General features: G+C 36.3%; 1 protein-coding gene across 1 annotated transcript in view; it reads left to right on the forward strand.

Moving 5' to 3' along the window:
- The first annotated feature begins 6,518 nt into the window (after positions 1 to 6,518).
- Positions 6,519 to 25,023, forward strand: part of LOC145963779 (uncharacterized) — a 57,157-nt gene continuing 38,652 nt past the window's right edge. The window contains exon 1 of the mRNA XM_083086011.1: positions 6,519 to 6,662. Within this exon, the coding sequence (XP_082942137.1) occupies positions 6,519 to 6,662 (144 nt within the window). The remainder of the gene's footprint in view (positions 6,663 to 25,023) is intronic.

Below are 25,023 nucleotides of genomic sequence, written 5' to 3' on the forward strand. Positions count from 1 at the left end.
TTAAAAAATTGAATGTGACCTTCATGTGATCTTTCAAATATGACTAGCCACTATTTTATATCCCTCTTGAAACCATACAACTTTTGTCTAAAACATTTTTTTCTAAAATCTCATGAAATTAAGATATTTTGACCTGAAAGTTAAAATGGCATACCCTGTATATATTAATACATATATATAGTTCTCGTGAAGGATGTTACATATATTTAATTTTATAAAAATAACAGAAAAGATTTCTAAAAAACTGTTACTTTAAGCTTTCTTATATTTTTTAAACATATTTTAATTGTTTATTTAAATAATTATACAAATTTTTATATTTCTAATATACAGGGTGTCATGGAGATTTTAGCCCATACGAAGTAAGGAGGTAGATTGGCTCAAATTAAGAAGGAAGGACTTGTACTGCTCTTTGTGATATTCGCAATAATTAACGAAAAATTAAATAAAGAATATCGGCCAATCTGCGTGAGTAGAAGCGCGCGGCGACGAGAGTCGTCCCACTGTAATCCTATACTAGGCGCGCGGCGAAGCGATGGGCGGATCGCTCTCCGAGACATGATGATGGCGTGCGATATATCGCAATACCGCGCCGAAAAATGACCGGTCCTTTTAGTGGCGAGAAAATGATGCGCTATCATTTCCACACCACCTTGCGGTAGATAGCATGGTGCGCTTTTTTTATAGTGGTTTCCCCCATAGGCCTATTCCACTCTCAATTTAAATATTTGTGAAAATTGTTTAAAATGGCGTTACTGTACGCTGAATGTATCGTAAATGTAAAAAATTGATGATGACAGTACCTTCACAAAAATTGATCCGTGGTTGAAAATCCCTCGATAAAATGTGTTACACACGTTGGTAATGATACGGACGTAATCCATTACACGTAAAGCGTGATGTACCGCGTATCGCGAAAAACCAAATTCATGTGCCACACGACGCACGCTAGTTCCAGGATTTTCATAAAATGCTTCAAGAATCCTTTCTTCATCTCGTACATGAAGACGCACTGCTGGACTGGTTATCCCGATATTATGCACGCTACCCAGTTTCACATAATTATTGCACAACTCGTAAAACTGTACGTTCACTTGGCTTTCGTGCACGCCCGGAAAATCATTCCACATAAATTACGGCCGCGCGATAAGTATTTTCTCCCGCTAGCCCGTATGCCACAATCATATCCGTATATTCCTGCAGAGTACACTTCATTTTCACTGTTAATTTACTACGCGAACACATGATTTTTATTAAAACTGTCTCAGCTCTCGCAGGCTGTTGCCAGAGTGCATACGCCAGCAGCACGCAACTACAGCTGAGCGGACATGAGAGTGTAAGCGTACGTGTGAGCTCGGCGCCTGCGCATTATGATTACACTCACATGTCCGTTCAGCTGTAGTTGCATGCTGCTGGCGTATGCACTCTGGCAACAGCCTGCGAGAGCTGAGACAATTTTAGTAAAAATCATGTGTTCGCGTAGTAAATTAACAGTGAAAATGAAGTGTACTCTGCAGGAATATACGGATATGATTGTGGCATACGGGCTAGCGGGAGAAAATACTTATCGCGCGGCCGTAATTTACGTGGAATGATTTTCCGGGCGTGCACGAAAGCCAAGTGAACGTACAGTTTTACGAGTTGTGCAATAATTATGTGAAACTGGGTATCGTGCATAATATCGGGATAACCGGTCCAGCAGTGCGTCTTCATGTACGAGATGAAGAAAGGATTCTTGAAGCATTTTATGAAAATCCTGGAACTAGCATACGTCGTGTGGCACATGAATTTGGTTTTTCGCGATACGCGGTACATCACGCTTTACGTGTAACTGATTACGCCCGTATCATTACCAACGTGTGCAACACATTTTATCGAGGGATTTTCAATCACGGATTAATTTTTGTGAAGGTACTGTCATCATCAATTTTTTACATTTACGATACATTCAGCGTACAGTTATTAACGGCATTTTGAACAATTTTCACATTAAATTGAGAGTGGAATAGGCCTATGGGGGAAACCACTATAAAAAAAGCGCACCATGCTATCTACTGCAAGGTGGTGTGGAAATGATAGCGCATCATTTTCTGGCCACTAAAAGAACGGGTCATTTTTTGGCGCGGTATTGCGATATATCGCACGCCACCATCATGTCTCGGAGAGCGATCCACCCACCGCTTCGCCGCGCGCCTAGTATAAAATTACAGTGGGACGACTCTCGTCGCCGCGCGCTTCTACTCACGCAGATTGGCCGATATTCTTTATTTAATTTTTCGTTAATTATTGCGAATATCACAAAACAGTAGAAGTCCTTCCTTCTTAATTTGAGCCAATCTACCTCCTTACTTCGTGAGGGCGAAAATTTCACTGACACCCTGTATATATTTCTATTATATATATTCCTAGGGCTTATGGCTTGTGAAGGCCATATGGACCCCAAGTCCATTGTAAAGTATGCTCTTAAGTTAGTAGATGACATATTCGGACTTGAACCTTTTCTATAATTCAATTTAATTATCTGACAGTGAGAATAGAATTATCTCAGTCGGTATTAACACTTCCTAGACAGTAATTGTAACACAGAATTCAATTAAAAACGACATGGCAACCAAACGGACTCCACATACTATTTAATGTTGAATTTTTAGTGGTGGTAAGTCGATTTCAGTTTTTTGTTTAAATTAATAAATTACAGTTATAAGATAATTATGAAATATTACTCATAAAAAATATTTTTATGGCAAATATTTTATCGTCAGGGCTTACGTCTATCGTTTCAACTAATTGTCGAGGTGGATATGAATACTAAAGTAACAAAGCAAAGAGTAGTTAATAAAACTCGTGCAAGATGCAACTTCTGCCTTAGATCTGACGATTACAAAGTCAGAATGTTTTGCGACATTCGTCGAAGAGCAGTATGCGAAGAACATATTTTGTGCTCCACTTGTCACAAATGTAAAAAGTAAAATTTGTCTTCTATTACGAATTAAATTTATTATCATATTTTAGTCGTTTTATTACAAACTAAATTTATAATCATATTTATGCAAATAAAATTAATTTATGCGAACAAATTTTTTATACAATATTTTCTTTCACTTTTCCCATTTTTTAATCTTTATAAATTTTCCACATTTATATGTTTAAAATAATTATACTTTTTTAAAAGAATGCAATAATAATTATATTTTTTTGATAGTTTAATGTACCTTTTCAAAACGCCCTTTGAATTTTTAAAATCGTTTAATTAGGGAGAAATATAATCATTTTTGCTTAAAAACAAGCATTTTTGCATTTTTCCAATACTTTTTTTTAAAACTATTTTTCACCAATTTCACAATTTAAAATTGAATTTAATATACATCATTCTCTTCCTTAAAAATGGAGGAGATTTATCTATGTTAAAACTGTACTCTATATATACAGGGTCTTCAAAAAGTCCCGGAACGCTAAAATATTTCGAAAACGATCAACTATAATGAAAAATATGTGAGAAACAAAGTTGTAGGACTAAATAAAATGTACCTAATGATGATAAGAATTTGACCTTGGATAAAGTACTCAAGATCATATGAAGGTAACCTTCAATTTTTTAAATGGAACCCCCTATATTTTATAACATATTCTTGTAGCTTATCTCAAAAGCTTTCCAAAACACTATAATAAAGTATTTCTTCATTGAGTACTTTTCGAATTATGAGGCTTGAAATAATTTCTTAATTTTACATAAACCATAAAATATCTAGTAAAATATTCATTTTTCGATTATTTTACCTTAATACTTTTATGTACAAAATAATGAGAGGAATCAATTGGTGTAAAGAAAAAACATAGTTGTTTTTAAGAAAAAATATATAATTTGCAATTAACAATTCCATATTTTTTCTTAAAAACAACTGTATGTTTCCTTTACACCAATTGATTCCTCTCATTATTTTGTACATAAAAGTATTAAGGTAAGATAATCGAAAAATGAATATTTTACTAGATATTTTATGGTTTATATAAAATTAAGAAATTATTTCAAGCCTCATAACTCGAAAAGTACTCAATGAAGAAATACTTTATTATAGTGTTTTGGAAAGCTCTCGAGATAAGCTACAAGAATAAGTTACAAAATATAGGGGGTTCCATTTAAAAAATTGAAGGTTACCTTCATATGACCTTTTTTCTTATTTTCTTTTTTTTTTTTAATACGAGAGAGGAGAAAATGCTGTTACGCACACCCCTCCACCCCGGCATTGCGGAGGGGTAGTGCGGGAGGCCTATTTAACGGTCCCTACCCGCTAAAAACTCCTCTCTATCGCATCCTTCCTTGTTTCGGTTGAACCAGGAGCCCATTCCCAGTTTCGCACAATCCCCGGGCTACTGGTTTGACAACCTCGAGTGCTTATCAGCACATCGTCCTAGTCCGGGTATCGCTTCTCCTCCTGACTACCTACCCTCCCCCTCCCTACCCCCCATCTTTATTGATCACCCGCCCGCCCGCTTCCCCCCAGACCCCCACCATTTCTCCAATCCCATACCCAACCTCCCTTACTTTCATATGACCTTGAATACTTCATCCAAGGTCAAATTCTTATCATCATTAGGTACATTTTATTTAGTCCTACAACTTTGTTCCTTACATATTTTTCATTATAGTTGATCGTTTTCGAGATATTTTAGCGTTCCGGGACTTTTTGAAGACCCATATACAGGGTGTTCGGAAATTCTATCGACAAATTTTCAGAGATTGTCGGGGGCACCATAAGAATCATTTTTTGCAAATGAACCTGGGGTCGGAACCGTGTCATTACATCGCTACGGCATACGGAGTGTTCGAAAGAGTTGGGACCTCGAAATATCACAAAAAATAAAAGTTTTACAAAAAATTGTTTCAAACAAAAGTTGTAGGGTGTAAAAAGGTCTATTTACTGGCGCCATGTGTTTGATCTTGGATGGCGTCGCCAAGATCATGACAAGGCCACCTTGAAGTTTTGAAATGGAACCCTCCACTTTTTATTGCATATTCTTGTAGCCCTTCTCGAGACCTTTTCAAAGCACTAATTTTACCAACTTTAAGTAAGCCGTTTCGAAGTTATTGAAGTTACAAAGTTTTTTCTGATAAGTCGACGACTGTAGCTATCGTATTATTATCCGCGAATGAAGGTAGAAGTGGTAAATGATGGTGGATCTACTTTTATATCTGACCGATGCGTATGATATTTTGGGTCATTTTTTATTACAGACATTTGAGCAAATAAAAACCTTCATTTTTTGTAGACTTGAGTATGTATTCCAAACAGTACTGTTGTGCATTGTTGTTAAAGCACGTATCCGATTGAAATCATCATCTAGAAAATAAAGTATTTTATTTCTGATTTCTAATATGCAATAAAGAGTGGAGGGTTCCATTTTAAAAATTCAAGGTGGCCTTGTCGTGACCTTGGCGACGCCATCTAAGGTCAAACACATGGTGCCAGTAATTAGACCTTTTTACACCCTACAACTTTTGTTTGAAACAATTTTTTGTAAAACTTCTATTTTTTGTGATATTTCGAGGTCCCGACTCTTTCGAACACTCCGTATGCCGTAACAATGTAATGACACGTTTCCGACCCCAAGTTCATTTGCAAGAAATGATTCTTATGGTGCCCCCGACAATGTCTGAAAATTTGTCGATTGAATTTCCGAACACCCTGTATATATAGAATACAGTTTTAACATAGATAAATCTCCATTTTTAACAAGGAAGAGAATGATATATATTAAAAGCAATTTTAAATTGTGAAATTAGTGAAAAAATATATATATATAAATATATATATATATATATATATATATATATATATATATATATATATATATATAGAGAGAGAGAGAGAGAGAGAGAGAGAGAGAGAGAGAAACATAATCAATTTCAATTTTGTTTTTTAAGATTACAAAGAAATAAGTATTGCAGTATAGAAAAGTATTATATATAAGTATTATATATAAAAAATAAAAATATTATAAAATATACCTTCATAAAACAAAATAATAAGTCGAAAGAATCACACTTTGCACACAATATTTTATAGTAATGTGATGATTGTAAAATATTTACCATAAAAGATAAGGTGTACTTATAAATGTCATATTAGATTGAAGCACACAGATATGTGCTGCCAAGAAATGACAACGCCTGCGCAGCTTTCGCACCCCAGGACTTCTCTCGTACATTTTATTTTATGAGAAATGAAACATCCGTCTAATTTTTTCGCATTAGATCGATTACTTAATGGACGACTGCATTTTAACGAAACGGTGTTAAATTGTGCGAATATATAAATTCTCACATCTCACAATATTTTATTTCGCACAGTGTGCATAATTATGAGTTGTTATAGAATACTTTCTTCATAAATTTATTTTTTTTCGTGATAAAAAAGAGAACTTGGAGAAAATATTTAAATGATTATAATATAGATGTGGAATAAGCGACGCTTTATAGACAAAAATTGTTTCAAAAGCGTATTGATATTAACAGAGAGATGATCAGTATCGAAGATCAGTATTTTAGTATTAATCGAGCCCTTTTGCTGATAGTTGGTCTATGGCCTTTTCAAAAATCGAAATTGGCTCGACTTCAATACATCTGCATTTTAAGTATCTTAATAACCTTTATTATATTTCAGGTATGTATATACAAGTACACACACACACACACACACACAATTACAATGATATTAAATTAATAAGTAATAACAAATTTATTAAATAAAATTATTGAAGAATATTGAAATCGCGGAAATTTTGGCTCTTTTGGCCATCTTTAGCATAAGAGATAGATAATATAATGGATACAAATAATAAATCACAACGCATATAAATAGGTTATTAAGAAATAAAATGAAGCTACCAATAAAAAACTTCCAAAATCGCATGTATCGTCATATGGTCATCACATCATAGGTCGAATCCCTCCATGATTGATAGATCATAGAACTATAAGTAGAGGTCCATATTCAATATAAATTAAAACTAAAAAGTCAATAAGAGAGTCAATTAGAGAGTGAAACAACCCGAACATTGAGAACATAATAAATAAATGGAACTTACAAAGTCGGTATGCAATAAAACGTGCGTTGAAAATCAGTGATGGCAAATGTAATATAAAATCCGTGATTCGTTTAAAAAAGATACGAAAACAGTATTCTCGGGTAATGTGGTGTGTAATCGAGCTGACAGAACATTCTTCTAAATATTCTTCAATATTTAAATATTCTTCAATTTTTTAATATTCTTCAATATTTAAATTTCAATATTCTTCAACACACATACAAATTTATGTAATAAATTTGTTGTTACTCATTAATTTATTATCATTATAATTTCTTGTGTGCATAATATCTGCACTGGCTCTCATAGTCTTTCTTTGTTATTGTTTTTTAAATATAAAGGTTTTTTTTAATAGTTTGTGAAATATAGTTTTGATAGAAGTTTAGTTTTGATTAGAATAGTTTTGATGAAAATATAAGTAATAGTAACCTTTGTTCATTTTTTTTATTAAATTTTTCTGGTTACACAAAAGATATAGAAATCAAGTGCAAAAATATTTATTATCATTTATTATATTTGTACATATTTATAAATATTTGAAAATGATAAATTGTAATAAGCAAAGTCCGGATCTTGGTGCCGTTTTCCCCACTCCAAGTGCATGCTAGCGGCCGAGCGCCGCGAAAAGCAATACTGTCTATGCCGGTCTAGTGATGGTAACAAAGAGGGCATCGTCGCGTAGAAATAAAAAATATATATATATATATATATATATATTAACATAGAATATATGTTTATTTAATATTATACATAATATACAAAATAATATAATAAAAAATAATATACAGGGTGTACCAAAAGTCTGGAAACGGTCGAATATTTCATAAATTATGCATTTTAGAAAAAATGATTCAGATAAAAGTTGTATGGCTTGAAGAGGGCCATAAGATGGTGTCATTAATTTGACCTTGAATAGTTACTTGAAGGTCACATGAAGGTCACCTTCAATTTTTTAAATGGAATTGGCTACTTTTTATTGCATATTCTTGCAGCTCATCTCGAGAGCTTTCCAAAACACTATAATTAAGTTTGTTTTCGTTAAGTTCTTTCTGAGTTATGAGACTTGAAATCATTTCTTAATCTTACATAAACCGTAAAATATCTTGTAAAATATTTATTTTTCGATTATCTTACCTTAATACTTTTATGTATAAAATAATGAGAAGAATCAATTGGTGTAATGAAAACATATAGTTGTTTCGAAGAAAAAATATGTAATTGTTAATTGCAAATTTTGAAAACAACCTGTAAAATTTCGAGATATTAATTTAAAAAGATTGGCCAATACGTGCGAATATAAGTGCGCGACGAGAAAAGTCATCCCACTGAAACCTGATACTATGCGTGCGGCGAAGCGGCGAGTGGGGCACCGGCGAAATTTTACGTGATTGTTTTAAAAATGGTATATGACTTTTTTAGTTCGGTTTAACGAAATCTATTTATGGTTTTTTGGAGGATGATAGGACGGATACTCTGTATATGTATATGTATGTGTGTGCATATATACTTTGTATTACAAAGAATAAAAGTTATGGTAAATGTACTGGATAGGAGACCCAGCTCCAATGACCTTGACCATGATATATGTTGTCAAGGTCTCTATTCTGAGTGACATTCAAAAGGTTTTTAGCCGTCGCTCGTCATTTATAAAAAAGTATTAACAACAAAAGTTTAACAAATTATGTGCAATTTTTAAACACTATGTACGTTTTAAGAGTCAAGGTGAAATGTACATGCGTGGCTACAGTGGGTTCCGCCCCCCCCTCTCTACGGGGGAGGCTCCACTTTCGGAAGGTATAACCAAACCCACACCTATTTCTGATTTAACTAAAATTTGATTTGGGATGAACCTTGCTTGGCGTGAAAAGTTGCAAACTCATGTGAACTTCGTTTTATCTTGCAAAGTACATGTGTGGATACAGTGGGTTCTTCCCTACAGGGGAGTTCCACTTCCGGAAGATATAACCTTTTTTTTGCGTAGGAGGGGAAAATGCATTATGCATACTCAGCCACCCGTATGGCTGGGTTATGCGGGACTCTCACCCGGTAACAACTCCTCCTGCCATTCCGGGGGACTGTTGGCGCATGACGTCCCTAGGTGCAGCAACCCCTATAATGACTTCCTCCGTAATCCACCTTTTCTCCCCTTGATCTCATATATGTGTATATTGTATGTGTAAGTGTTAAATAAGTGTAATGTATATGTAATATGTGATAAATGTTATAATTATACAGGGTGTTCCATTTTAACCTTCCCATCGAAATATCTCGTAAAGTCTAAAAGATAGAAAAAATGTTTCAAACAAAAGGATTTCGAGGGGGACAAATGATGATGATTTTGACTTTGATCTAGAGGTCGAATTTAGTGGTCATTTGAAGGTCAACTTAATTTTTTTAAATGGAACCGCCTATTTTTTATTACATATTCTTGTAGCTCATCTCAAGAGCTTTCCAAAACACTAATAATAATTAAGTTAGTTTTCATTAAATACTTTCCGAGTTATGAAGCTTGAAATCATTTCTTAATTTTACATAAACCGTAAAATATCTTGTAAAATATTAATTTTTCGATTATCTTACCTTAATACTTTTACGTACAAAATAATGAGAGGAATCAATTGGTCTAAAGAAAACACAGTTATTTTTAAGAAAAAAATATGTAATTGTTAATTGTAAATTACATATTTTTTCTTCGAAACAATTATATGTTTTCTTTACACCAATTGATTCCTCTCATTATTTTGTACGTAAAAGTATTAGGTAAGATAATCGAAAAATTAATATTTTATAAGATATTTTACGGTTTATGTAAAATTAAGAAATGATTTCAAGCCTCATAACTCGGAAAGTACTTAATGAAAACTAACTTAATTATAGTGTTTTGGAAAGCTCTCGAGATGAGCTGCAAGAATATGCAATAAAAAGTAGGCAGTTCCATTTAAAAAATTGAAGGTGGCCTTCATGTGACCTTCAAGTAACTATTCAAGGTCAAATTAATAACACCGTCTTATGGCCCTCCCTTCAAGCCATACAACTTTTGTTTGAAACATTTTTTTCTAAAATGCATAATTTATTAAATATTCGACCGTTTCCAGACTTTTGGTACACCCTGTATACACACACACACACACACACACACACACACACACACACACACACACACACACACACACACGGGTGTGTGTGCGTGGGTGGGTGTGGGTGTGTGTGTGTGTGTGTGGGTATGGGTGTGTGTGTGGGTGTGGGTGGGTGGGTGGGTGGGGGGTGGGGGTGGGGTGTGTGTGTGTGTGGGTGGGTGGGTGTGGGTGTGTGTGGGGGGCACTGTCTAGGAGGCAAGATTTATGACGCATAAACCGGCCACCAAACAAACTTCAATTCCCCAAGTGTAAGTGTGTGTTAAGTGTAAAGTGTGCAGAGTGTGAAGTGTAAAAGTGTAAAGTGTAAATTGTGAACCCCCTCTACCTATGTGTGATCCTAACCTATCACATCAGACTTCGCGGAAACTTCGCTGCTAACCACAGCAAGCCGGAGTCTCAGGACCAAGTGGGGAGTCTCGGTTTCGAGTCAGCCATTCCGCAACCTTAATGAGCAACCCGACGCGGTCCCAACTCCACATATTTGTAAGGGTAACCGCCTCTGGTCGCTCTCACTTGCTCGTATATGCACATAATAGGACCAACAAAAACGAAAAGGAAGAAAGTGAAAATGAATGAATGAATAACATGAGTTAAAGACTGAAATGAGATGAAATGAGTGAGTGAGAGAGATGAATGAAACGAAATGTTGGACAAAACAATGATAGAAAGGAGAAGAGAGAAGGAGAGAAAATGAATAAAATGAATGAATGGATACGAAATGGGTGTATGAGTAATGAATGGACTTTATGCGTGAGAGAATGAATGAATATGAATGAATAAACACTGACTATAAAATTGACAAACAAAGACAAACGTACAACTCATGAGGTTACATGTAACGCACGTCAGTGAAGTACGCCCGCCATCCCTCATAGGAGACGGAGGGGTGAGGGAAGAAGACCCGCGGTCCTCTCCCGACGTCTCTCCTCCTCTTCCTTCAGTCCGCAAATGCGGAGAAGGCCAACCACTGATTCTTGTCCTTGATTATAGAGTTGACAATATCACCAAGCGTAAAATCCTCTTCTAAGCCCAATCTCATCCTGAGCTGGGCTCTTTACGGTTCTCAAGCGGCGCAACTTCTGAGGATATGTACGACCAGTGATGCCAGAATGCTTATGCTGGCAATCGGCAACGTAATGGAGGGGGTAAGCACATAAGCAAAAATCGTGTATCTGTACACGCGATTTTCACTTGTATGCTTACCCCCTCCACTACGTTGCCGGTTGCCAGCGTAAGCATTCTGGTATCACTGTGTACTACATCGTCCTCTTCGTCGTAGAAGTCACAGCTTGCACTCTCTTTTTTGCCGATTCTCTATTGAAACTTGCCAAAACATCCATGGCCCATCATTAGCTGCGTTAAGTGGAACGATATTCCCCCAGAATCATGGACTATCCATGCATCCAATCTAGGAACAATCACCATTTTAATGTATTCCCCCGGTGTGTTCGGTCTTTCAAGATGTTGTCACCATAGCTCGCATCCTTCCAAATTCTACATCCTTGATAACATTCCTCATCTCCATCGAATATTCTCCTGTTTCTCTGCACTCTTTGAGGCGCCAATAAACGCGTTTCCTCATCGGGGCCATAAAGCGAACAGGAGGCGTCCTCGTCAATATTAGGGCCGAGTTGTTGGAAACTGTATGCCGAAATCACTCTTTGTGCAACAGAATATTCTAAGACATGCAAAGACCGACCGCAATCGACTTGGAACAAGCACATTCCCTTAGACTGGGGCTCCATACAAAATAATCGAGAAAACGACGTTAGCATATAATCGTTTACGTTTCTCGTTAGGTCCTCTCAGATTCGGCATTAGCTGACTTAAGACTCAAATCACACCAACCTTGTCCTCAACCTATTTGAAATGGTTCCTAAAAGACTAATCCGCATCAATCATCACACCCAAGTACTTCACGACAGATGCGAAATCTATTAATACGTCGTTGATCGCGATAGCTCTAGGTAATTCATCCGATTCCATTCATAATTTTCATTCTTTTGGATGAAAAATGATGGCCTCCGTCTTATCTGTTGCAACTGTCAGGCCTAACCTACTAATGTGGTCGATAACTTTACCTATAAAGACACTAGCTCTTAGACGCGTATGTAGTAAATTTAAACCAGTTACAATTACAAGTGTATCATCCGCATAACAAACAATATTGCAGTGTTCTTCATTCTCTGCCAGCCCGAGAACACTGTCGCAATATTCCACAATACGGGACCAAGTATCACCGAACATTGGAGTTCCGGCTTCCATGGGTCTTTCACATTGTGCGCCGTTTTTTTCAACATAATTAATTACCCTATCTGATAAGTATGAGTCGATTAATCTTTTAATATACTCTGGATAGCCTTTGTGCCGCAAGGTTCTACGAATTACTGGCCAAGGAATGCTATTGAACGCGTTTCGAATATCCAACGCAACAATAATAGCATAATCCACGCTCTCTGTCGCTTCGGTGGTAATATCTTTCACCAGTTGTACGCCAGTACGTCGCAAATAGACCTCTGTTTACGGAACCCGAATTGGTTACTAGCGAGTTCAGAACTGGAATGCTCCTCCTGCCAACAACATATACGCTCCGCTATTATCCTCTTTTTTCCAATTTCATCGAGCAAACATATTGGCCTGGCCCTTTTGGAAACCTGGGTTTCGAAGAACCAGGCTTCTCGGTTTTAGGGATTAAAACCCACATGGACGTAAGAAATACTGGACAGAGTATATTGCTGCGGGGGTGAAGCTTAAAGGGTGAGGGGAAAGAAATGTCTACTGCACGGAATATGAGGCATGTAAGATGGCGACGGATAATTTCACGGAGTATGATATTTTTGAATTCCTTAAAACGAAGAAAACTTTCTCATGAAAAAGAAAAAGAATAAAATATATATTATATGTTTGTATGTATATATGTATATATATATATATATATATATATATATATATGTATTTATTTATTTATTTATATATATACTCCTGGAAAATTAATGCATAATTTTTTTTTCATTTTTTCTTTAAAACTTTTCATTAAAATTTAAATATCAGCTTTTAAAGAAGAAGTGAAAAAAAATTATGCGTTAATTTTGTCCAGGAATATATTTTATATATCATATACATATATTTTAATACACTATCTTTTTATTTTTAATTGAATAGAATAAAATGTTATAAAATTTATTATGTTTTTTGAATAAAATTTATTACATACTCTTATATAACTTATTTAAAATATGATAAAATATAACAATACACTTTCGAAAAATTTTGTTAATATCTTTGAATAAATTTTTTAATTGTCTAATCAATTACGCACATATGCAAAATGCAGCTTCGTAAAAACTGCATTTGCGCATATAATATGTGATTGATCAAACATTATATTAAAAAAATAAACAAAAATTAAATTAAATAAAAAATTAAAAAAATAAATATTTATCTTCTATTATTGTCCCTTAAATAATATTATTTTGTTAAATTGTTGTCGTATACTCTTACATTGTTTTCGTTATCAGTTATATTGCGTCCTATAAAGTAAAGTTTAATCTGAATGTATTTAGAAGCAACTGCTCTTATTAAATGAACCACATGATTTTGCAACGGAGTTTGATCGCATGAATGCTGTTCTAAACTATAAAATACATTGTGGTTCCCAATAAAACGATGCAACACTTGATGTAAAAAGAAAACTTCTGACATTTGTTTTAACAAACGCTTGCCGCCACTTTCGCGGAGAGCAAAACGAATAACAATTTCTGCTGTTTTACAAAAACAGTTACATCATGCGAAGGGAGTATCAATTTTCCACGATTTTTAATATTAATAAAAGAGCATTCCTAATGTGTTTCATTTCCATAGAGAGCCCTGACACAAATATCACAATGTATCACATTTTTCAAATTACGAATAACAAAACCAGCAATGTAAGCAATTATTCGAGTAGAATATTGGAAAAGTTGAATTATACCTGGCAGAAATGGTAAATCTAAATTATTATTATTATCTTCACAATTGCTATCCTCGAATAAACGTGATGTTGGAGTCGACTGATTAATAATATTTTCAAGATTCGAAGAAATATGTAAAATTGCAATAGCATCCAAAGGGATGGAAATACCGGTTTTTGTATCTGTTCTGCAATCTCAGTATAAATAAGAAGTTTTTTGTAAGCAGCTTTAAATTGCCGAACTGCTGGGTTATTGTTGCAACCTCCTTTAGCTCTTATACAACCAAAAAATAGTTCAATGTGATCTTGGCTAAATTTATAGCATATGTATTGTAAAATGTCTTAACTAACAACTAAGTTATTGTAAATTTTTAATAAACTTTTGATACACATAAAACCAATCACTCCACATTTGCTTCTCGACTGAATTAACAATTAATTATTTTTTGTTGTTCGCAATTGTGAAAGATTGTTGGGTATATTGCGCCCTTTGACAGGTGTTAAGCACTACGCTACTGTCGTCATTGACGAACTGCACGACCAAGAGCGATTGCTCGCACGACAACGCGCAGAGGCGACGGTGCACACGGCACACAGTGGTGCCAGAACGCATACTGTCGGAAAAAATAATGTAACTTTTCAATTTAAATAAATAGAATTATAATTCCTTTTTAACTTAAAGATAATGATTTAGCAATTAAAATCTATTAAGTTTTATTAATTATTATTATTATTATTATTATTATTATTACTATTGCAAAAATAAAATTAATTTTTTAAATAGGTGATTAATCAGGTTCATCTTGGAAAAGAGAATTCGCATCCTCACTTAATGGCAAAATATTTTTTGCTGGTTCTTTTCGTAAACTGAATAAATATGGATCAGATGAGATTAATAATTGATGTAGCACATCCTCGTTTGTAGTTAAACGACTAATTTTCCTTGAATGGTAAATTCGATAGTTTTTATAATCTTTGTTCCGAGCTTCTTGTGCTTCCTCGGATAATAAACCAATGGGAAGCATTGCTGCAGTAATAATTTTTTCGCCATAAAGAAGAACTTTGTGAACAATTATTGGCATGTAATACGACCCATACAAGTCGACAAACATTTTTGCAGTATCATAAGAATATATGCCAAATTTTTTCGGATCAATAGAAGCACCGCATGTAATGACCTCCAGTATTACTGAAAAACGCTTAATTAAATCTTCGTTTATTCCTGTGATTTCTGCTGTTAGCTTTGGCTGGGAAAAAAAACGGCGTGAAGTGTTTCCATCATTTGTATTTCCACAACCTTGACGTACCATATCTATTCTAAGACCAGTTCGAGATTGAAATTCTTTTTGAATTTTCTTTTTGTTCTCTTCTCTTTCAAGTTTTGTTTCTTTCGTAGCTGACTATTTTTTAAAAGACAGATTATAAGCGACATGAAGAATGCATTCCATGAATTTAATACGCGCATGTAGAGGAGATAAACCGAGTTTTAAAGCATTATCATCGTAGGATTTTTGATGAATTCGATTGAGATCATTCATCTCTCGAGGAGTAGCTTTACAAATATAACAAGTTGCAGATGATTTTGTATCAGTGAGCGATTGAGCTGTTTTTCCATCAATCATTGTACATAACATGTTATGTTTAACTTTGAATGTACGCCCGGATATATTTACTATTGTCTCATGCAAATTTGAAATTTTCTCTTCTATGTGTTGTACAGTTTCTTTTATCAATTCAGGTGTTTCTTTGGCAAATTCAAACTGAATTGGCCTACAAAGTCTTGGACTTGATGGACGTGAGTTTTGCCAAAACTGTTTCATAATACTGTCGTTAGAAACTAATTGAATTGGCACCATAGATGCCATATACATGAATGCATCAGATGCGTTTATTGAGTTATCTAAAAACTTTTGCTTGAATTCACTTTGACCGGAAGCCCCATCACATCCCCATTTGGAAATTAGAATTAATTCCTCTTTGTCAATATTTGCAATCGTCTTTATATCAAAACTTTTAAACATCCTTTCAACAGTGTGATCTAATAAATTTTGAAGATTTATTTCAGCTTTCTTTTCGGTTATTCTTATTTCTCGAGGATAACATTCTTTTTTAGTCTCTAAAACTTTCTTATAAGGAGGCAAGATATCAAAACCGCTTTTTTTTAGTGTTTCTCGAATTACTTCATATTGATATTTACTTAAGTCTGCATTCGTTATCATTGCTAATGTTTGATTAGTATCAATATAATCTCGCGCGCGTGTTATATTCGTATCCGATACATTCTTGACAGCCAAAGTTAACTGTTGAATGGGAAAAGCTTCACGAAGATGCTTTGCCTTATACCGTTTTGCTCGGTCACAACATTCTTCGAATGATTTGACAGGTCTTCCTACCTTTTTCTTCGTTGGAGGTTCAGTTTGCACATCACAGTCAACTTCTTCTTCAAGTTGTACTGTAAATATTCCATTTAACCAATTTCTATTTTATTTTTTGAATCTATCAGATTTTCTTTGACTGTTTTGCCATTTTTTCTTCAATTGATACAAAAAATGTCTTTGAATATCTTCAATTATTTTATCGAAGTGATTTGTCTTCAAATTTGCAAATTTATTTTTTAATAATGTTTTTATTTTGTCTATATTGTAATTACTAGTTAAAATTATTTCCGACAAATGTTCACGAGAAATCGAAAAAGTCGCCATTGTAAAATAATCTTAAAACTTTAAGAATAGTTTATTAATATATGATTTATACGAATTAAAAAATTGGATATGTAAATGTTAAGTGAAAAAATTAGATAAAATGAGTAGTAATTTAGATTAATGTAAACAGAAAACAATGTGGTACATATAGCAAACTCTTAAAAACTAAACATGAAAATTTAAAAATTAAACATTGTAAACGCAATAACAATACTCATTATATTATTAATAATATTATATGAGATGAAATAATTAAAGGAATAAAAATATATTATATTTAAAGGAAACTAAAGGAATTATAAAGAAATCAAAGGGAAAAAGAGAGAGAACGCGGAAGAGAGAGAGAATGAAACAAATTATGTTAGAAATAAAATTAAAGGAAATTAATTTTTTATATATGATATATATTTATATAATAAAATTCGTATTTAAGTAACACTTTTATAACATATATAAACAAATATTAAATGCATAAATATATATATGCATAAATAAAACCTCTCTCACAGTCAATCAATAACCAATCACAGACAATTTGTACGCAAAAACACAGATCAGCTCTAATAATCGCTCGATCCGAAGCAAAATTTATTCGAATCGTATAAATAAACAATTAAGATGTTTTCTATTTGCGAGAAACGAGTTAACATGAAACGCCATCTGGGAGAGAAATAAAAAAACGCAATACAACAGCGAGAAAACTGCGCCATATTAGTTACGTGATGCATTCAAGTATAACATCTCTGAATAAAAATTCGAATTTCTCTCAGTGGCGCAAATATGCGCAGCTGGATGTTGAAGTTTCTTTAAATTAGAAAGATTATCTTCCATTGTAGACAAAAAACACATTTTGGAGAGGTTTGGGTAACAAGGAAATACTTCCTCCAATTTATATATATATATTTTTTTAAAGATATTTTTAAAACAATATTTGTACAGAAATATGGTCAATAAGAATTTATTTCTCGTTTTCTAAGGAAGATTCAAAGTTAATTTAAATTTTTATAGTAAATATAATTATAATCTATCGATTAAAAAATATAAAAACACATTCAAAATTGAATATTACTTATCATGATATCTTTTACAATAGAAATATTTAAGGCTTTATCCACTGAAAATATTAATAAAGATAAAGAATAAAAAAAATAAATCATTTAGTATTGATATTGGATCTTTAGATATCATTTTTATGGTAAAATTAAATTATAAATTGAAACTTTTGAAAATCAATTTTTTCCGCCTCAGCACCACTGTGCGGCACGGCGCGACGGTACACACGGCACGACTGTGCACACGACACTACAGTAAGAAAGACGTCATAAGGGACGAAAGATGGACCGTCGGAGAAGCATGGGTGTGGTCGACGTGAACAGAAGCAACAAACGACGTGCCTATATCTGCAATAATTACTTCAGACTGTTCGTGTATTAAAGGAGTATTCTAATCTAGTGAGTCGGAAAATCGATTTTTTTTCTTTGCATATTTTGCAAGTATTTTATATGGAAAATATATCTGCAAAAAGATTTTTAGCCCGATTCACAAAATTGACAAAGTTATAGCACCTCGTAGGGAGCGGTCTCCGGCGCGCGCTCAACGCTCGGGCCATACGGCACACAATATAGCATTATGTCGGCATTTATATTTCGATTAGGTTCGGCTAATGAATTGCTGGAACGTTGTTTAGTAGCAGAAACGCAATGAAAATTCTTTGAATTCATTGATTTAGACTTTTGCTCCAAAACACTTTCATTCTGGAGCAAAGATTGTTGAAATAGCAACTTTTCTGGCAATTATTATCTTCAATGAAGGATTTATGACAATTTTGAAAGTTATAAATGTAATGGGAGTGATTATTGGTCAGCAAGCGGAAATGTACGCAAATTTTCGAAACGAAGCTCATATCATCCGCTCGGAACGGCATTCAACTGACTTCGTTAGAGACCAGAGAATAAATCGCAAGGAAGAGAGAGCAGCTCAGTAGGACTTATATAAGCAGGAAATAGGTCCCCTATATAGCATAATAATAAGGCCCAACGGCCTTAGACATTATACAAAACTAACAAACACAACAATTGGCGCTGCGGCTTATTGAACCTACATGAAAAAGACAATGGAACAAATACTTCAAGCACTAGCGGTTACTGCGCAAACCAGGAGCAGACATTACATTAGATCGGTGAGTCACAAAAACAAATCACTGATATATTGACATATCGAACAATAAGAACAGACGATAGTGCAAAATCGTCACAATTTTCAAATCTGGCTACACGGCTCGGTAAATTCGTTCATGCTCCTACAAGGGGTAAAACCTTCACGTTATGGTTTGAACATCATAGAAACACTTTCGCGGAAGGAGCGAAGGGTTTAACCGAGACGGAGAGCAAAGAGCTACTTCTTCATGCTCTCGGGGACGACGAGTATCAACGATTACTCGGTCGCTTATCACCGAAGAAACCGCATGAGATATCTTTTAAAGATCTCGTGCAACATCTTAAGAAACAGTTCCATGATAAAGCGTTATTTCAACGTCGTTTTGAAGTTCTCAATTTTCGTGCTTCCCCGCCAGCAACGGCAATAGAAATACTTAGAATACAATAGAAAGACAAAGTAAATGTTCTAGGAGATGCCTTTGAGCTCGATAATTTCAACCAACTCAAAATTCTACTAACAGCTCTCGCCCTAAGCGACCACACCTACTACACAGAGTGAACAGTCCTTTTCAAGGTTGCATCAGAAAAGGAAAACTGCACATTTCAAGACATTAGAGAAATCTGCTACGCACACGCGAACCGCACAGCTGATGTCATGCGCGTTGAAGGATAACGCTTCTCAGAAATCAACGCAGTCAGCCAATCAACGAAGAATTCACCTAAAAAGAAAGGTAAATATTACGAAAAGAAAACAAATCCTACTACACTGCATTACGAAAAGAAGACAAATTCTACTACACTGTCGTCATGCCATGGCTGCGGTTCCGCAAAACACAGACGGGATGCATGTCCTTTTAAGAAAGCAGAATGCAGATTATGCAAGAAAATGGGACATATTGCTAGAGCTTGCTTATCGAAGCAACGAGATAAAATAAATACTGTTAGATTGCAAGGTGTTCTAGGCACAGGACATCGGTATCGCAAGTTCGTACATTTACTGTCAACAACAAGCCATTGAAAATGCAGTTGGACACAGGGGCGGAAGTAACCACGATCGGGAGAGAAACTTGGACACGAATCGGTCGTCCAAAACTCCAACCTCTCACTACTTCATGTGTTAATGTCTCAGGACATCCAATGCATACCATAGGACTTTTTAACGTCTCACTTGGCTACAAGGCTATGATAAAAGCACCAGTCATTGTACTTAATCGTCCGGAAACTGCACTTGTTAGCTCTCAAGCAATAGATGAGCTTGGCTTAATTACCTATGACACAGAAGTCATCGGAAATCAACAAATGATAAATACGATTACGGTAAATTCACTTCATAAACAATTCACAGAACTTTGTAATGCGGTCGCCTTTCTCGACGCTACGGATCGACTCGTCGGACTATCAGGATTCGAGAGAAGGAAAAAATCAAGCTTGTGCGAACAATGCAGGTGTATGGGAAAATAAATCTTTATTTTAGTAATTATATGTAATACAAAGATGAAAGTATGCTAGCAAGTATGAGTGAACGTCGTATAATATAATCGTGAGAGGATATCGCGCGGTATGCGTTTGACTTATTTCTATGTGTGGTGATATGTACAAGCAGGTCCTACGACTAATAACTTATTTCTATTCGTGGTGATATATACAAGCAGGTCCTATGACTAACGATTTATTTCTACGCGTGGTGTTAAGTACAAGCAGGTCCTATGACTATGAAGCCGGACAGCGCAGGTGCGTGCAAGCGGTATCTTGCACCCGGGAATACGGAGCTTATTCCTACGGCAACGGAAGTTACTTGCGCGTACAAGTGGTGTCGCGTAGGTACTGGTAACGATCATAAGAACACGTAACTTGTCTCTATGGTACCGTACAGTCGACGGGGCTGTGTGTCGGATCAGTTCGGAAGCTGGAGACACCTCGTTGAGTCAAGAGAGAGAGACCTCGTCTCGGACTGGTAGCGATAACTGGAGACACCCGGTACATCGAGAGACACCTCGACCCGGACGGGAAGCCGGAAACACCCGATTGAATCGAGAAACACCTCGATCCGGACTGGAAGCGAGTCCGAGAGACACCTCGGTTTCTGGAGATCTGGTCGGAGCGTTCGGTAGGATCACAGGACGATCTGGTACCGGTGTGCCGGCCGGGCCGGCTTATAATACCCGGCCGGGATTCCCTTTCCAGAAATGCTGCTCGGGTAAGATACACGAGTGCGAAGAGGACAATGATAGTCGAGCGAGCGAGCGAAAGGGACAGCATGCGCCAGGTAATGTGAGCAAGCGAGAGAGTGTGTGTGCGAGCGAGTAAGACAGCCAGCGAGCGTATGAATGAGCGGGATGAAGAACATTCATGGGTGAAATCAAATAGGCGGTTAGTCTTATGTGTATATTTATTTGCAGTTTAGGAACGGTGCATTGGTGCACCGTTACAACTTTTTAGCAATTCGACAGGTGAATGCACCAAGATGACAGTTCATCTGCGACTTAAATCAGATGCGAAACCGAAATACATTCCACGACGTCCAATCGCACTTGCATTAGAAGAACCAGTCAATGAAAAACTGGATAGACTCGTTAAGAATGGAATTTTAACGCCAGTCGACTTTTCGGAATGGGCTGCTCCCATAGTAGTTGCACGCAAAGCAAATGGGAAAATACGCATTTGTGCAGACTACTCAACAGGATTAAATGACGCACTTGACGCGAAGGATTATCCATCCCAGATATAGAGGAACTTATGGCAAAACTTCGAGGAAGTTCTATCTTCTCACAACTAGATTTATCTGATGCTTATTTCCATCTAAGACTGGATAAGGAAAGTAAGAAAGTAGCTATAATAAATACTCATCGAGGTTTATTCGCTTACAATCGGTTGGTTTTTGGATTAAAACCAGCTCCTGCAATTTTCCAACGTACGCCGGAACAGGCGCTTACGGGTATTCCAGGCATACTCGTCTATCTTGATGATATTCTGATTTATGGCCAAGAACGCACAGAGCATGATACGCATTTACACGCCATGCTAAACCGCTTGCAAGAATGGAGTTTTCGACTCCAAAAGGAAAAATGTAAATTTCATACCTCAACAGTTAAATACCTTGGATTTATTGTTTCAGCTAAAGGTATTGAGCCCGACCCAGCACGTCTTCGACCTACTCAAACAATGCGAGCTCCGACGAATGCAAAAGAGATACGCTCGTTTTTAGGTCTGATAAATTACTACGGGAAATTTTTACCAAATTTGCATCGACTCAAAGCACTATTCGAAGCTTTGATCAAGAAAGATGTACCTTTCGTATGGACAACAAAAATGAAGAAAACGTTTTGAGGATATTAAAAATATTCTTACTGGACCACTTCTATTAGCTCATTACGATCCCAGACAAACTCTGATCGTTGCAGCAGACGCTAGTTCGAAATTGGTGGCGTCCTGTTACAACGCGCTCCAGATGGTCAGATAAAAGCAGTCTTCCACATGTTAAAAGCATTGACAAAGGCTCAACAGAATTACAGCCAAATTGAAAAAGCAGCTTAAGCATTAGTCACTGCAGTTGAACGTTTTCGAAAATTCGTATATGACCGTCACTTCGTGCTACAAACGGACCATCGTCCACTTCTAGCCCTGTTTAAAACGTCGAATACAAAAGGTCTAGATACACGCACAGCAAATCGATTGAAACGATGGGCTCTTCGACTAATTGGGTACGACTTCGACATAGAATATGTCAACTCCGAAAAATTTGGTCAAGCGGACGCTCTTTCAAGATTAATACAGGATACAAAACAAGACGTAATAAACGCCGACCTCGAAGAAGTTGTAGCTGCGCTACAGGAAATAGATACAGAGCTACAATAGATTATCAACGAATCAGTCAGTTCTTATGGCTCGACAAGAGCTCCAACGTGCGACATTCAGCGATGGAATTCTCGCTGAGGTTATAGATCGTCTACAAAACGGATGGCTCAAATCGGATGTAACTGATAAGAGTTAATGCCATATTATCGTCGTCGCGATTACTTAGCCATAGTTGATAATACGTTAGTTCTAGATGAGAAACTAATAATTCCTAAACGTCTACAATCTACTGTACTGAAGCAACTACACATTGCACATCCAGGTATTCGCCGGATGATACAGCTTGCTCGACGTTATTTCTATTGGCCGGCGATGCATGATGACATCGAGAGATACGTAAAAGAATGTAATCATTGCGATCGCACAGCAAGTGTTCGAAAACCGAAATATCGTCTCGAATCAGAATTATGCATAGGTAAAAATTCGCATTTTTCTATACTGTAAATTCAAGAGTTCGAAATTAACGGGCGTCGAGAAACGTCTCGAATTTTCAATTTGTCATAAAAACTCGACCATACGAGTTATCTCTAATTTTTTTCAACTCATAAGAAACGCGTGTCGTAAACATTCTCAATAACATTGTCAACCGTCGACAAAATCAGCGTAGCGTATGGGCATGCGCACCCATACGTCACGATCAGCTGATTGCCAATCAGCTGATGGAAAAAGTTGCGCGCATGACAATTAAAGAATTGTCAACGTCAGACCTCATCGGCGGCCAATTGTACGCGGCGCCATGAGGTCACCGCTAACGTACAAAATTTATTGGGCCACGTCGCAACGGGCCCAAAATTCCGCTCGCCTTATAACGGGCACCGCACGCGAGCAAGCCGAAGTCTCGCACTTTTCGTCAAACCGCTTTAGTAAAACCGCTCCGCATAGTAAAACTGCTTATAACGACCGCTTATTCTCTTGGACTTTCGCAATCTCTGTATTAAACCGCTGACTAACCGCATTATACGACCGCTTACGACTTCGGAAAACGCATTTATCTCGCTCTTGTTTCGCTACACCGCTCGCGATACCGCTCGCGAAAACCGCGCTCACTTTGTTACACCGCTGTTTCGCTAATCGAAATTACTGCACTAAACACTTGTCTTTTAATTTTGACTCCAATAAACGTCAGTCTTTTGTGTGAACGAGGCGCACTTTTTTCGCTTAAAGACCTTCCGTTCCTATCATCGCACTGTCGGATCCGCTCGCGAACAGCAAGCAACCCAGTAAAAGAACCATTGCACCCATGGCCAAATCCAGAGAAATCATGGTCACGTCTTCACATTGATTTCGCAGACCCGATACAAGGACAATGGGTACTCGTCATTGTCGATAGATATTCCAAATTCGTAGAAGCAGGACGGTTCTCAGCAATAACATCAGCAGCAACATGTCGATATCTGCGAAGACTCTTTAGATATGGACCTCCTGAAATACTAGTTTTAGATAATGATACTCAATTCACTTCAATGGAATTCGCGCAATGTGCGCCGAATTTAGAATCCTATACCTGCGTACCTCACCTGGGCACCCACAATCAAATGGTCAAGCCGAGAGACTGTAAGAACATTGAAAAGTTCTATAGACACAAATCAAAGTTCACAGTTAGAAACGGAATTAAACAAATTTGTTTACGCATACAACTACACACCCAGTGATGCGGTACCGGATCATAAGTCTCCGGCAGAAATATTCTTTGGACGTAAGCTTAGAATTCCATTAGATATTTTTACTGCAACCGAAAAACCTGATCTAATTCTTACTTCTCGGCAGAAGCAAATGAAACAACAATTTGACGCTCATCACGGCGCAAGGTCACATTCATTTACTACAGGACAATCAGTACTAGTTCAACTCTCCAATGGGCAGCGTATTCCTGGAAAAATTGTTAAGCTGATAGGAAAAGCACTCGCTCACGTCAGCATTGAAGGAGGATTCATTACCAGACATTTCAATCAAATATGGAATCGTCCAAAGAGACAGGAAAAGAAATCCAATACGATTAGCGAAGATCTACTACCTTCAGGAAAAGAATCAGCACGGATTCAACCAGATCCAGTACTTCACACTTCGCTAGGAGAAAGAGAAAAGGCAGAACCTCTCAACAACGGAACCACACAACCCTCAGAATCGTCTGCTCGTCG

Source organism: Camponotus vicinus, unplaced genomic scaffold (assembly GCF_025532165.1).
Source record: "Camponotus vicinus isolate PSW18456_S1 unplaced genomic scaffold, iyCamVici1.0 SCAF_13, whole genome shotgun sequence".
Classification (NCBI taxonomy): domain Eukaryota; kingdom Metazoa; phylum Arthropoda; class Insecta; order Hymenoptera; family Formicidae; genus Camponotus; species Camponotus vicinus.